Source organism: Uloborus diversus, chromosome 8, assembly GCF_026930045.1.
Source record: "Uloborus diversus isolate 005 chromosome 8, Udiv.v.3.1, whole genome shotgun sequence".
Classification (NCBI taxonomy): domain Eukaryota; kingdom Metazoa; phylum Arthropoda; class Arachnida; order Araneae; family Uloboridae; genus Uloborus; species Uloborus diversus.
Genome location: NC_072738.1, coordinates 158,999,724 through 159,015,458, shown reverse-complemented (window position 1 = coordinate 159,015,458; position 15,735 = coordinate 158,999,724). Strand labels below are relative to the sequence as shown.

The 15,735-nt window shown below is 33.3% G+C and overlaps 1 protein-coding gene across 1 annotated transcript in view; it reads left to right on the top strand.

Annotated features, from left to right (window-relative positions):
- Positions 1-2,193: 2,193 nt before the first annotated feature.
- LOC129228710 (elongation of very long chain fatty acids protein 7-like) overlaps positions 2,194-15,735 on the top strand; it is a 66,936-nt gene continuing 53,394 nt past the window's right edge. The window contains exons 1-2 of the mRNA XM_054863394.1: positions 2,194-2,245; positions 8,041-8,231. Coding sequence (XP_054719369.1) covers positions 2,194-2,245; positions 8,041-8,231 — 243 coding nt within the window. The remainder of the gene's footprint in view (positions 2,246-8,040; positions 8,232-15,735) is intronic.

The following is a 15,735-nucleotide window of genomic DNA, read 5'->3' as shown; positions in this document are numbered from 1 at the left end:
AAAAATCTCCGAAACTGAAATTTTAAAACCGCAATTTTGGGTTACCTTTGTTGACGTTGCAAGAGGAAAGGAGATTCAATCGTCTCCCACCGAAAGATTTCGAAATCTAAGTTCAACACGCAAATTTAGGCCGTCTTTGGTGACGGTAGGGGATCTGGCGGCTATCCTCCGGTAATATCTCGGCACTATTTTTTCAAAAACCTGTTTTTGGCTAGATTTGAAAACAGTAGGGAAAACATGAAAATATCCCGAACCAAAATATTTTTCAGAACTGAAATCCATTATAGGCTATTTTTGAGAAGGAAGGATTTTGGAGCTCTTAAGCGGATTTTTCTAAAATCGCAATTTTATGTTATCTTTGGTGACGTTAACAAAACTGGGAAGCTTCTATGGGTCTTTCGGATATTTTTCAACATTAATATCTGAAAAATATAACTATAGACTTTTGTCCACCTCACCTCGACGATTGATGGATATGCTCCAGCGCCATAAAAAGTTACATAAGCATGGCAGTTCTCCTCCGGAATTCTTTAGAAATATGAGTCCCAAAATCGTAAGGCATGAATGGATTTCGGGGTCCTCCACTGCAAAAATTTCGAAAAATGCCAAAGCAATTTTATATGACGTTTGATGATAGGAAGGGCTGTCGTCTAAAAATACGTTTTGGATTTTGGAGCCAACATTTTAAAACTATGTTTGATTAAGTTAAGGTGGAAGAGGTGAATCAGAGATTTAATTGGGTTTTTAAGATCGATGGTTCAACCAGCGAAATTTTCCGAAAGTAAAGTCCTAGAAACGCAATTTTAAGCCTTCTTTAGTTTCGTCAAGGATCATGGCATCCTTTTGGATCTTCGTTTTGGAGCTACATTTAAATTTGCTTCCTGGGGCAAGGACCCTGTCCTCCTATCTAATCCGAAACCGGGCAGTTCATCCAAGATTTTAATCAGAAAAATTGTCGTAAAGGGGGAAAAAGTACAACATTTTAGTTCGTCATTCATATATGTTACTCTCAAGGGAGTCGCAATTTTCCACTTTCTCTCCACGCATCCACGACTGTTAAACAGAGTTTTTTACATAGTTTGTTATTTGAAATGCTTGCGTGAGCACCTAATCAGTATAGCTTTTTTTTAAATAAATAAAATATGTCTTCATTGTTTAGGTCTATGAAAACTTGGGGGGTAAGCATTAGTGGCCGCCCTCGGTGCTCTTTTTAGACGGCACCATTTCATGCTTCAGAAGGGGGCCTTCCCCCTCCCCTGTATCCATGCCTGATTAACGGTTCTGTCACAAACTTTGCAACCAAATGAAGCATGTGTGTTAAGAGTAGATATTAATGGACAATGAACCAACACAATGTTCCCTAACATTCTATTTTTCTTAAACTATGCTATGCTGTCGGGAAATCGGCACATACTTTGACAATTGAACATTTCAAAATCAGCATATTTATTCTTCTTATTATAAGTTATCTTGTGAGAAATTCTTGAAGAATTTTGCTTGATTATAAGAATTATATGATGCGGCCTGCGGCCGCCCCTTGCTTTGGCCGCCCTTGTGCGGCGCACACTCTGCACACCTGCTAGGATCGGCTCTGAAAAAAGTTATTTATTTATTTATTTATTTTTAATTACTATTATTATTACATTATTTATTAGAAAAGTTCTATTCTACGCCAATGACATACACACACAAACTAACTAAATGAATAAAATGAAATATAAACAGAATAAAATAAACGAAACAATTTTCATTAAAAATATATTTCTAAATACATTTAAATATATTTTTTGAATATTAAAATTTTCCCCCAAACATTTTGACGGGCAACTTGCGTCATAATTCCTCTTCCCCTCTGTGCCCCCCCCCCTCGAATTCTCAAATGGAAAAATAATTAATTTCTAACAATGCATTGTTGCTTCTTTTTCATCCATCAAGATTCGAGGAAAAGATGCAACAATGGCCGTTATTTTCGGATTCTCCCGAACGATGGCGCTGCACGTCTTCCTCTTCCTTTTATTATATTCTTTCTCATTTTTCAATTATCAGTAATGTTGGTCTAGTCAGGTGTGGTGTGTCCGAGTTTTCGTCGACAGGAAATCGCCGGTTTTTGGACGATTTTTCCTGTGTCCGAGTTTGTTTTGGTGTTTGCCGGCGTGCAAGAGCATCACTTAGCACTTGGGACATTGATCCAAAATGGTGTGGCATGAAGTCGTACAGCTTTATAACCACACATTTGAAAATGCTGGTAAGCCTTCTGCAAATGACTTTTTCTGTATTAACCTTGAATTTTGCATTAGATCATTTCCACTTTGAACAATACCGTAATGTTTTGTGTTTTTCAATTATTAAAAAATATATATTTATTGGTAATTTTATTTATTTTTATTGAAAATGAGCAGCTTGAGTGTGCTTAAATTTTTATATGATTTACTAGTGGATATTATACTCAAATTTATTTAGCCGGCTTTTAAATATTTTTCTGCAAACCAATAGTAAATCGCTGTTTTTGAAATGTATTGATAAAATGAAAGAACTTTCCCGTTTATCATTCGAATTAAAAGAATCTCTCGCTCATTTAAAGACTAAAATAATATTTTCTCTCATATTCAGTAACGTTTTACGGTAATGACCTTTTCATTTAAGTCTTACTTTATTTTCACATTAAGCGCCTGTTGAGCTTTTTATACTTCTTTTTGCGTCTCCCCGTCCGCATTTAATTAAAAAAGCTTTTCATTTTTTCAATCGAAAATTTCATGACCTCTATATATTGTGATCAGTGGCGGCTCGAACCTTGAAAAAATGAGGGGGCCAGATGTCCCCCCTCACACTACTCACATCCCCCGGTTAAAAAAAAATACTTTTTTAATGTTTAAACTTTCTTAAAATAATTATTTGCGATAAATAAATAAACTAAAATTAATTTTAAACACAAGCCAAGCTGCAAAATACTTAAACTACTAACTAAATCACAAAAGATATTAATCTCATATAAATGTCCATGATTTCCTACAGGGCGGTGCACTTTCACCCCCTGATTTTCAAAAACAAAATTAATCAGATAGGGAAAAGCTTGAGAGACTGGAGAATTTTGACGGGAAGGGGTTCTGGAGCTCTCCCCTGGAATCTTTTTCAAAACTGAAGTCCTAAAAACTTAAGCACAAACTTAAATTTTAATCCACTTAAATTTTTCATAAGTGGCTGTTTCAAAAAGTTATTTTTTGATGATTAAAAGAAGGCGGTTCATGGGCTCATGCCCGAATATTTTCTGAAAATGAAGTCTTATAATCGCGATTGTAGGGCCATATTTGGTAACATTAGGGGCAGCAATTTTTCGAAATTGATGCTCCAAAAACGCAATTTTAAACGATTTTTGAGCGCAACTTTAAGCGATGTTGTAAGGTATTCGGAGACTTTTCCTGGAAATTTTGCGAAATTGAAGAACTGAAAATGAAAGTTGAGATGTTCCACAATGTTTTTGGTGGGAGGAAGAGAGACTCTTTTAAGGAAAGTAGCAAACAGGTCTATCTTGTGCAAATGAAGGCTTCTTCTTTTATTGTATGTTGTTTATTTTACATAGCCTGAATCGCATAAGAAGGCTCAAACTATGTAAAATAAGCAACGTACAGGCAGGGTAACGTCTCGGTAGATCCTTAAATATTGAGGTTCAATGCGTTGGTGCTGAGGGGAAAAAGAAAAAAAAAAACACACACACACAGAGGTAATCCGTGGCAGCATATAATCTGCACCTCATTAATTTTACTTTTTAAACAGCTAATCCGAGGACTATACGCTGGAAAATACGGTACAATCCATTTTTAATTTCAAGCACAAACGCACAAAAAAAGGAAAATAAATAAAAAGTTATAAATGATTGTCAGAAAAAAAGTGAAGGGGCCCGGGGCCCCTCTGGCCCCTCCCACGAGCTGCCACTGATTGTGATTAAAGCTGCAGTGATTTATTCGCACAAATTAATAAAGCACATGATGATAGTTAGTTTCTTCATGAAATAGCTATCTGTTCATAATTCACTTTTTCAGACCATTTTTAAAATTAGTTTAAAGAATATTATTACTATTTTTTGTAATAATTTCAGGTCAGATCAAAACATCTTATCCAAAAATAGTTGTTTATGTTGCAGAAAATGTTCGTCTAATACAGTTATTTGACACCAATTCTGTGCTGGAATTGTGTGGTATATTTAAACTGCTGGAAACTAAAACATGCTTTTACTATCAAAATGCACAAACAATTTTAATTGATTTAATAATTTTTCTGTATATTTGAAATGCAGTGGAATTTAGGAATTAAAATGTAGCATACTATTTGAAAAAAATATTTTTATTTAATTTTGCCAAAGATGTTGACAAAATTGAATTTGTGAATTATCAGCCCAGAGATTCTTTTTAGGTCCTTAAGCACTCTATAGAATCCTATGTGTCAATGAGAAGAAGAAACAATTGCAATTTAATCAACTACATCAAAACCCTTGTATATCATACACTACTAATATAGTTCATATCATAAATGAGTACTATTTCAATTTCTTACAGGCAGTATTTTACCTCTTTGCAAGGCCATAGAAGTTATTGTTTGTGAGAGTTAATTACATTTCCCCCCCAAGTTTCTGCAAGCTATTTTGCATCATTTTTTATTCAATTGTATGATATAATGTATCTGCAAATTTGGACTTCACGTTTTAAGAAAAAAAAAAAAGTTCAATACAGTGATGTTCCCATCAATTTTTCTGAGGGTATACTCCCAGTAATCCATTATGCACAATTTGTGTATGTGACCATACATATACTATGTTATAATATGAAAATTTATGAAGCTTTAGGGTATACTCTCTAAAAAATAATTTGAGAGTATATGACATACATGAAGAAGTACGTTGCCCATGGAGAAGTAAACGGCGTCCCTATAAGAACATCACTGGTTCAACATCATGTTCATTGTGTAGAAATTTGAATGTCTTATTTTTGTGTCTAACGTTTACAGGGGGTGCCCATCTGCCCCAAAAGCAAGGGTTCGCTCTTCTCAATATTCCCACTTGCTCAGATTCATCTGAGTATTTAAAGAGTTACAGTACCTCAAAAATGATAAAACAATCAAAAAATTTTTTATTGCCTATTTCAAAACTAAAAACTATTCTGAACACAGGGAAAAAGTTTCATTACTTTAGTTCAAATATTTAAAAGTTATGAGTGGTTTTAGGCCATGCTTGGTATGTGTTCTTATGCAAAAGAAAAACTTTAAACTGCTTTTCCTCGATGGTGGTATTTTTGTGTTTTCATGTCGTTAGAATCCCTAAGAATTTTTTTATATTAAAGATACAGCTTTAAAGTCATACTTTTTGTAATTGGGATAACATATTTGACAAAACTGTGCATTGATTAAGCATTTTATAAATTATTCAAATGTTTAGAGCATGTTAAACCTTTAAAAACCAATTTAAAGAGAAAAAAAAAATTAATTTTTTACATAATTAATCACAGAAAATTTTCTAATAAACTCATAAGCAAATGAATGCACAGATTTTTAGAGATGATTATAGTGATCGTTTAGCAAAAAAAAAAAAAAAAAAAAAAAAAAAAAAAAAATATTGGTGCAAAAATAAAAAAGCCTTAGGGATTTCAAAAAATAGAAATTTTTTTCAAATTTTTGAATTTTTAAAAAAAGTAGGCAATATTTTTAAATTTTGAAAATAAATTGTTGATTAAGAAATAAGTATGCATGTTATGGTTTCAAAAAAATATAGAATTTACTTAAATTTAAAAAAAAGTTTGAAGGTACTGTGACCCCTTAAAACCGATAAACCAAGCAGTTGGTTGGTGTAGTGGTCTCTGAGGGTGTCAAATGTGTCCTCATTACTACTTGAAGTCTCCAAAAACACCCCCCCCCCCCCCCGCAAAGAAACCTAGAAAATCTTCTCCTCCCGAAAATGTCAATGGCACAGTCTGTTCCATGACCCCCCCCCCTCCCTTGGGCAACCTGCAGATGCATTATTTTTAAAGTCATTTTTGGGGGAAATGTTTGAAACTTAAAAATATCTCTGGCCAGGATCTTGCTTATTTTTCTATGTGAATTTGATTGATTTAACTTTTTCAAGCACTTATTTCTTTGGTTAAACCTAATCTCATAGCCACTTCAAATTTTATGTAAATGAGAAATAAAAAGACAGATCTTATTAGCAGAAAGTGAACTGTCCATAATAGTCTCAGAATGGAAATCTGAAATCAATTTTGAAATTTATTATTTGAGAATGGAATTGATGAATGAAATCATAATTCCAACCAAAATTTAATTTACAATTTATACAGTTAAATATTTCATTTAAAACATGTTTTGTGATACTTATATGACAAGTGCTTTTTTTTTTTCGTTTTGTTTACCGGTTTAGTTTATTTAAATTTTTATGAATTGGGTTATATTAGACTGGTTGATGACAAAGAATCTTCAAAACCGTCAAAGGAGTGACATAAACTAAAAGATTTAAAAATACAATAAGTAATTAAATTTAACTGCAGTAAGAAAGAAATAATTTGTTCCTGAAAAACTTCTCTTGTAATAAATTCAAATTTAAAAACTGCACCAATTTGGAGTTCCCTTGCTAATTACGTGAAGTATTATAAATATTTGAAAAGCAACTTGACAACAATAAAGAAATATTGGATAAGTAATCAATATATTAGTTTTTCTCCCAGATCCAAAAAGGGGCTGATTGCTTCCTAATAAAATTTCTTTTCTGTCTAATTAAAAAGGCACTTTCTAAATACAATTCTCTAGTAGAAAAAATGTTTTCTTTGGGTTTTTTATGCACCTTGCATACTCAAATCTTTTTCCTGAGGTCATTTTTTTAATTAATAATGTAGGCTTTTCAATGATAAGTTAAAAAGTATACTTAACATTCTTTCCATACCAGTCTAGTGAACAAGAAAAGTTAAGTTTCGAGGCCAGACTTGCATGAATTGAAAAAAAAGTAGGTTTTCGAGTTTTGTTTAAATTTTATAGAGGCAAGGAGGATGCACATTGAGCAATGCCAAAAGGAGGGGAAAATGCACCAAGTTGTTAACTTAAAAGCACAGCTTTGTAGGCTTTAAAATTCCAGGACTAAGTGTTCTGATCTTCTTCCCTCCTTGGAAGTGGCAAAGTTCGGTGACCTCCTAAAACCGCAATGCAAGGGAGTAAGGACACTTCCCTAGAAAAAGATAAAAGGAGTAAATAATACAGTAGAAGACCATTATAACGCATACCTTGGGACCAGAGCTTTTGCATTATACAAGTTTTGGCATTATATAAGATCATTTCACAAATTTTGAAACTAATATTCAGAATATATCTATATATTAGCACTTCAGAATGAATGTTATCTTCAATGAGTATTAAAGCACCAATATTACAATTAGTTATTCACAAATAAATATGTTTCACAATCAAAATCCTGCACTTCTGCTAGCTTCATGGTTTGCATAACAGCTGCATTTTTCAGAGCCATCTGGCATTTTCTGTTTACTATGAGTACTAATTTTAAATTTAAAAGCTTTGAAATAAGATGGAAAGATGAAAAATTTTTAAAATTTAATTTGCCTAACAATTTTAATTTTTGCAAAGAAAAACAGAGGGATTTTTTAAACTTAAATACCTATTGTTTACTTCTGAAAAGTTGTGCGTTTTAGAGAGAATTGAGTTATATAGGTTGGCGTTATAAAGGTATTCTACTGTATTAAAAAAACCTTACTGTGATAAAAAGCTTCTTTTTTTTTTTTTTTTTTTTTTTTGTCATTTTTCTATACTTTTAAAAAATGATTTAAAATTGAAGTAATTGTTAATAGCTGACACCACAAAATGATAAATAAAATGAGGGAGTTTTGAATCATTCCAAACCTGTACTAAACCAATGGTATTGTTATATCTGTATGACAGTTATAGTTATCGAGTTTTGTTTAATTGTGAGTTTTGTTTAATTGTATCGGATAAATGTATTCTTTAATGTTATTAACAGTTTGCAATTTGTTTATTTTAAATACTTTTATGTTTCAGATCCTCGAGTTAAAGATTGGCCGATGATGCATAGCCCTTTACCTACAATTGTAATATGTTTATCTTATGTCTATGTTGTGAAGTATTTAGGTCCTAATTTAATGAAGAACCGAGAGCCACTGGACATTCGGTGGCTCATGGCAGCATATAACTTTATTATGGTGATATTTAGCTTCCTTATATTTTATTGGGTAAGTTCTTTTTTGTTTTCTATTTCTGTTTTTGTAATATAAACATTGTCACCCTTTTTAATGGTGAAATTTACACTTCCATGTTAATAATGTATACATTTTGAGTTTGAAACAATTTAATAGAGTTTTTGGGCGAATGAAAGATTCCTTACTTTTAATTCAATAAGTATTTTCATCTTTTGCACCAAGTTTTTATCAACCTTTAACTTAAAAATGTTGTTTGCCTGGCCTGCAGACTATTATCTCTAAAAACTCTTTCTGTGGTACTTTTTCATTATTGGTATGTCACTCAAGGTTTTGCGACTTGTTCACTTAATACCTTTGCGTAGATTGAGAAATTGGTCCACGTCATCGCCAAACCAACTTTGCTCCTTTTTTCTAGTTTTACATTTTGACTGTACTTTGATATTTTGTTTTCTGATTAATTTTACATGTTAATGGAGCATTGAACAGGATTTGATTTAGTGAATTGTTTTAAAGGGTTTTTTCACGCTATTAAGGAGCTTGTTTTTTATTTGGTGGATTATTTTAATTTTAGAGGTTAAATTTAATTACTAAGTGGATTATCTTTTTATAATAGAACTTCTAGTTTTGTTTGAAAGTCCATGAAATAATGTATCATATTGCCAAATAAACCAAACATGGCCACAATAAATGAAAAATAAGTCACCAGGATTGAAAATGTCCTGTGGCGTACCTATAACAAAAAATAAGAAAAGAGACCTTCTATTTCCTTTAAACCAAAAAGTTTTCACTTAATTTCTGATAAGTGCATCATTTGATGTCTGAGCAAATATAAACTTTTCTCATGAATTGTTACATAAAGCCATGGTAACTCTGCCCGAAAATACAATAATTTAGTTGCATAGGAGGTGCTCACCCTAAAGTGCTTTTGAAAATTTTTTCATAAACTTATTAGTCTCGAGAAATGTTTATTTTCTGGAACTTGATCAAAGTTTCAATTATTTTGACAAACCTCTGAAGTTAGACTCGCTGCTTCGAATTTGCTCCCAAAGGTTTTAGACCAGCTGTACTCGCCATGATGGTCGGCCAAAATTTTTGAGTAAACTGATAAAAGGCAATCAAAAGATATTAACAAACCTTGCTAAACTTTTTTACTTCCTTTTACAAAAAAGGAAGTATTGTATTCGCAAAAAAATGTTCACTCAAAAATCGAGCTTAATTTCCATTTTGTTCACCCCCGAATGAATGTTGAGTTTTTTCCGACCTGATCACACGTGCATATATACCTATGAAAGTATAGATGCCCGAAATATCCATTTTGACGATTCCCAAGTTAATCACAACAAATTTTCTTGTGACGTCTGTATGTATGTGTGTTGTGTATGTGTGTCGCCTAACTCAAGAACGATATGCCCTAGAAAGTTGAAATTTGATACATAGACTTTTAGGGGGGGTCTAGTTGTGCACCTCCCCTTTTGGTTGCATTCGGGTATTTCTAAAGGGATCTTTTGCCCCTTTTTTGGGGGGAACTCATTGTTCATTTTGATGTAAACTCAAGTGGTGTTACAATTTGGCGGACACTTGGTGATATATCGCCCATCTTTTGGTTTGGTATCTGGTTTCAATTTGGCCACTGATGGTGATATTTACTTAGTTAACTATTGAATCACATCAAAATTGCCAATAATGGGGAAATAACATTAAGTTGGTGTAAAAGGAAGTCATGTGATGCACACATCAGCTCTTTTTGTTTGCAGGTTTAAGCAAAAAAAGTATTTTTGCCCTTCCCACTAGCAATCTCAGTCCGGTGTGATCTTTAGTTAAATAGTTAAATTCAACGCCACTCAAGAACCCACATTAATTTTCATTTATACTTTGCTTGCAGCCCATGTGATATAGCAATGTGTAAAGGGTCCCAGCGATAAAATAGTTAAATGCCAATACTTTACTCCCTTTCTTCAGACACACTATATTATGACACATCCAGCTTCCGTTCAGTTGGTATTCTCCTGAAGTTATAACAGGATTTGAAAATATTCAAGATAACATTCAGTAATTCCTCTGCACTATAATTACTTTAGCCTTGGCCATTCAGAGATGTAAGAAAGTTGGGATTGGAATAATGAGAGGATTCCAATAATCTGAAAAGTCAGAAATTCAAAAAAATTACCCAAAACCAGGGATGGATTTTTTCTCATTTTTTACTCCTCACATTTGGAAAAATGCTATCTTTTACAATATGTGTGGTAATTAGAATTCATATTTCAATATTTCCTAATCTTTGTTAAAAGGGCACTGGTTTAATTTAGTTTTGTTTCCCTTTCATTAAATGTTGAAAATGCATAATATTTGCAAGCATTTAAAAAATATTTAAACCAAGAAGGTAAACTGATAAGAAATAAGATTAAATTTAAAGTCGGTAAGCGAAAATCATTGGTTGTATTGCTTCGTCTAATTATTCTGAAAGACGCCATATATACTGTCAGAAGAAAATGTTTTACCCCCCCCTCCCGTTTAAAAGTTGTGTGTTTTAAAAATAAATAATAGAATATTTTTTGATTTTACTAACCATTTTTACAATTTTCTGTATTTAAAGCAGGGTTGGCAAAAACCCGGGTTTTTTTAAAAAAGCCCATGGACCCAGGGTTTTTTGGGTTTTTTTAAATAAAACCCAAAAAAACCCAACTAAAGTTGGGTTTTTTAAAAGAAATGTGGGTTTTTTTGTCTTTTTTTAGGGAAAATGTGGGATACTTATAGCATATTGTAGCGCAAGTATATGGACAAAGTGCAAAAATTGTCTTCGGGTAAAAAAAGCTGGGAAACTATTTAAAATTTAGCATTTTCACAAAAAAAGTATAAAAGACGAAAAAACCCACAAATGGTGAAGTTTCTGATTTTTTAGTTTTCATTATTACCAACAGTTAGGGCAAAGTTACTTCTCGAGTGATAAAATCTATTGTTTGTTTTTAATTACTACATATTTTTTTTTTTTGCATTTTACTTTATTGTATTTCATTTTGTTATGCAAAACTGCTGTAGAACCTCAATTAGTTGAAATCCCTTTTTACTGAATTCCAGCTTAATCAAAACATTTCTTTGAATTTTATGTTGGCTGTTTTTCTATTTTTGTGTACAGAGTGAGAAATATTAAACTTTTTCGTAAGATAATGAAAATACTGTACATGTTCTGTTTTCTATCGACCGTTTGAAAAATCTGTTTATTTCTAAAAAATATACCTTGTGTTTATTCGCGATTTGTGACGTGTTGGTTAGCAGAAAATAATTCACATGAAAGCCTTTTAACTAGATTAGTTTCCTCTGTACAATCTACATATATTGAGAAAATCAGACGTGACAGGACTTGGTCAAGATAATTTGAGTTATTTTTTGACCAGTTAAAGAAAAAAAGTTAAATACATTTATTTAAAATCTTTGAAGTATTTTTTTAATGCCGTTAAGAGTTAAGAAATACTATTAAAGTTCAAAATTCATTTTTTATATTCATTGTCTGTGGTGAAAAACAAATAAAAAAGAAGTTTAAATTGTAAAAGTATTTAAATTAATTAATTTTTTAAAAACTTCTCAGAAAATTTAAAAAAACCCAAAAGTGGGCTAAATAATGGGGTTTTTTAAATGGGTTTTTTCAAAAAAACCCATTGGGTCCAACCCAATTGGGTCCAATTCGGCCAACCCTGATTTAAAGAGTTATATAATATACAATTGACTCGAACAGTAATGCAATTCAACCTTCACGAAATGGCTATAACACAACTTTTTCGCAAGTAACGGATTTGGTGCTGATGCAAATTCCTCGCCCACAACACGAAGCTTGGAAGAAAGTATCGGCGTCATTATTGGCTACTTACTGAATACAGTGGCCACCGCTTATATGAAACACGTTAGTTCTAAAGAGTTTTGATTCCATAAAGGGGCTGACTCATTAAAGGGGCTAGCATAATAAAACTGTATTTTTTTCTGATGATGATGTGGTGTCTATGATAATGTGCATTTATATGACTCCGAAACTGTCTTAGACAGCCTTTGAAACTTCGACAGCCTCATCTGTATAGACTTGGTCCACTAGGTTTGCTAAGCCAATGTTAAAAAGTTTGGCCTGGATTGCTGGACAGCTGAAGATGTGTTGACGAGACAATGGGATGTCATCTGGGCAATGAGGACAAAAGTTGGTGTAACTACGCTGTCCATTCGCAGAAATCCTCATCCCCTTTAAGTGATTTGTCCTGAATCTGGTTATAGTAGTCGATATGACTCTGTCACAGTTCAAATCCAGAATGGAGTTTCTTTTCGATTGTTGACCGATTAGTCTTAGGCCAGCAACAGCGCTGGCGTCAACGAGGGTTAGGTAATTGGATGGTTGAGGAGCATTATGAGTTGCTTTTGCGAGTTCATCGGCCTTCTCGTTACCAAAAATGTTTACATGAGCCCGTTTCCATTGTGAAATGCAGGATCTTTGGGCCGCAACGATTTGTATTTTGTTCTGTTTTTGACGATTTGATTCATTAAAGCTCCAGCGGATTCAATTGAATCAATTGACTGGCGTCCACTGTATTGATTTCGTGAATAGAGTTTAAATGATGGAGAAGGGGGCTCAGTAGAGCCAAGCACTTTGACCAGAGGTCTATTGTACTGAACCCCAAATAAATGTCCTAAAACAGACCAGTAGCCGAAGCAAAGATTAGCAGGCATTTATTGGGAATATCCTAGATCTCCCAAGGTTCAAGCAAGTGGCGGCCAAGTGAACTGAGTTACATCAATTTGACATCACTGACAGCAGAGGTATCCTCGCCATATATTTTAAACATCGGTTTTTTAGTGTATGAAATCGCCACTCAACATTTATCATTTATTTATTTTTTTTTTTAATTCTAAATCTGAAAGTTGATAAATTGTAATGGTACCTTAGCATGCTGTTTTAGGGAGAAAAAAGAGAAAGTTACTGGCAATTACAGAAAAGCTTGAAATTCTTGATATGCCTGAACAACTAAAAAAAGGGGTCATTTGTAGCAGGACAATTGAGCACGAGTTAATCTTCTATGCATACAATCAAAAGTCAAGAAAAGGAAATCTGTAAAAATTCAGAACTTAGTTTTGATAGTAAAGTTTGCAGAGAAAGAAAGGGCTTGGCATAGTGTAAACATTAGGAACAGGGTTGTTCCCATAGGGTATACTGCATATACGCTGTATATTCTCAAAAATTTTTTAGACACACTGCTTATACCCTCAAGCTTAAAATATTTTCATATTTTGACATATTATGTATATGATCGCATACACATAGTGTGCTTAATGGATTACTGGGAGTATACCCACAGAAAACTTGTTGAGAACATCACTGATTACGAAAATGGAAGCTGCTCTTGTATTGTGGATTATAGAGACAAGGAGGATGGATGCTACCATAAATGGAAACAGTATAAAAGTTGATGCAAAGCAAAATCAATTAAATAAGACTAACGATCTGATCACTTAGGATAAATTATCATCAACTTCATTTTTAAAGTCATAAATATTTTTACTGTATCTACTGTAAAGTACTGTTGGTTGTACAGCATTGTATGATTGCTGCAGGCCCGTGTCCAGATTTTCATAAAGGGAGGGGTTTTAATCTTACCTATGTGGGGGGGGGGAATTCAACCCCTCACAACCTTTAGTTTTACGACAAATTGTCAATCCCAGTATGGCGTTTATACACCTGTAAGTATTGCTGCCCCCTCCCCTTCCCCTAGAAGGATAATTCTGGCAGGTAACGAAAGTATTCCTTCATTTTACAGGTTCACTTTAACCAAATCTTGTTTGTTTCTTTTGAATTAAATCTGCACTGTTAAAAATTCAGGAAGATTTTCTGGTAATTGTTACTGTAAAATTGCATCGCCGACGCATCGCTGATTTTTACGGTAATTTATACCGGAGAAATAAGCGATCCCAGCGTCAATTGGTTGCTGCGGCCTACCGAGGATAACATAAAATTTTACAGTAACATTTGATTTTTACGGTAATAGTTACTGGCAACATGGATGCCAGTAACAATTACCGTAAATTTTCCGGAAAATTTTTAACAGTGTGTTTACTATGCGGTTTATTGCAACAAGAATTAAAAACTCTCCACAAATTATTTTATAATGTAGAATGTACAGTAGACCCTCGTTTTACGCGAGTTTATTTTACGCAGTTGAAGGATTTGACACCTTTATTTTATTTTACGCGGATGAGTTTCGGTTTTACGTGGATGTGGCAATGCAAACAGATAAAGTTTTTCCCTCTTTCAAAATCCAAACTCCTAAACATTGCAGATTAAGCGTAATCAACTGCATTTTGGCGTGCTAATAATCGAGCTTCGGCCACTGGAGACATTTTATACGATTGGTTCCAGAGCTCTTTCCAGAAGTAAAGTTATCAAACTCACACAGTTCAGAACTCACTGGAAGAAGAGCTTTTAGGAGTGACAAAGTAGGTCAAAACCAACGAGGATACCGACGTCGGTGACACACAACAAAAGCGTTCACATTGAATTTTTTGAGCCATTCTTAGACAATAGAATTGATTTTTCTGATTGTTTAGTGAAGGAAAATTCTATCTTGGAAATGACGCAAGTGATCATGGATGCGTTAATGCTCTGCAAAGAATTACAGGGAAAAATTCTTGATGACTGCCAAAAAAAAATCATAGCCAGCTCATCTTTATAAACAGGACACGAAATTATTTATGCATGTTATGTATAAAAGTCGATATAAGTATACATTAAACTTATTGTATAATTAGTCATCACTAGAATGAAGTATTTTGTTATCTAGCGAACCAAACCCCTATTTTCACACTAGTATTAGATCTCAATTAACGCAGCATTTCCGTGGAACGCAACCCCCGCGTAAAACGAAGGTCTACTGTACATCAGATTTTATGTTCTGAAATAATGCTTAAAACGTTCTTACTTGTCAACTAAACAAGAACGAGCTTTTTGTAAATGGAAATTACATTACTAAACACAATCGCCAATACATTTTCATAGCTCAGCATATGCCAAATTCATCATTACCTCCTTACAATAAGCAATATTAATGCTTTGTATTGGTAGCTCATTCAGCGGTTCTACCACCAGTTTTTCCAAAATATTATTTCAGTCGGTAAAGCTTTAACAATTGTAAATTACATAACATTTGAATGGAATGTAAAACTTCTCAGGTTAAAAAAGGAGAAAGAAATGTAAGCGTTTAGGGTTTAGGTCCAACTGAGTTGAATAAGAGAAAAAAAAAAACAGAATTACTGAGTTAAATTACAGAAAAACTTCAGAGAGAAAGGGGAAAGAAAGCGCTAAACGTAGACTTTCACATTAAAGTTAATTTAAGTCGATCACTTTCTTCATTTGACATATATTTGTTTCCCCAATGGGAGGGGTTTAACCCCTAAAACCCTCCCCTTGGACACGGCTCTGGATTGCTGCATACTGTACATACTATACTGTTTTGTTTTATGTCTCCCTCCCCTCCCCCTACACAATTTATCATTGATTTTGTGCATCCGT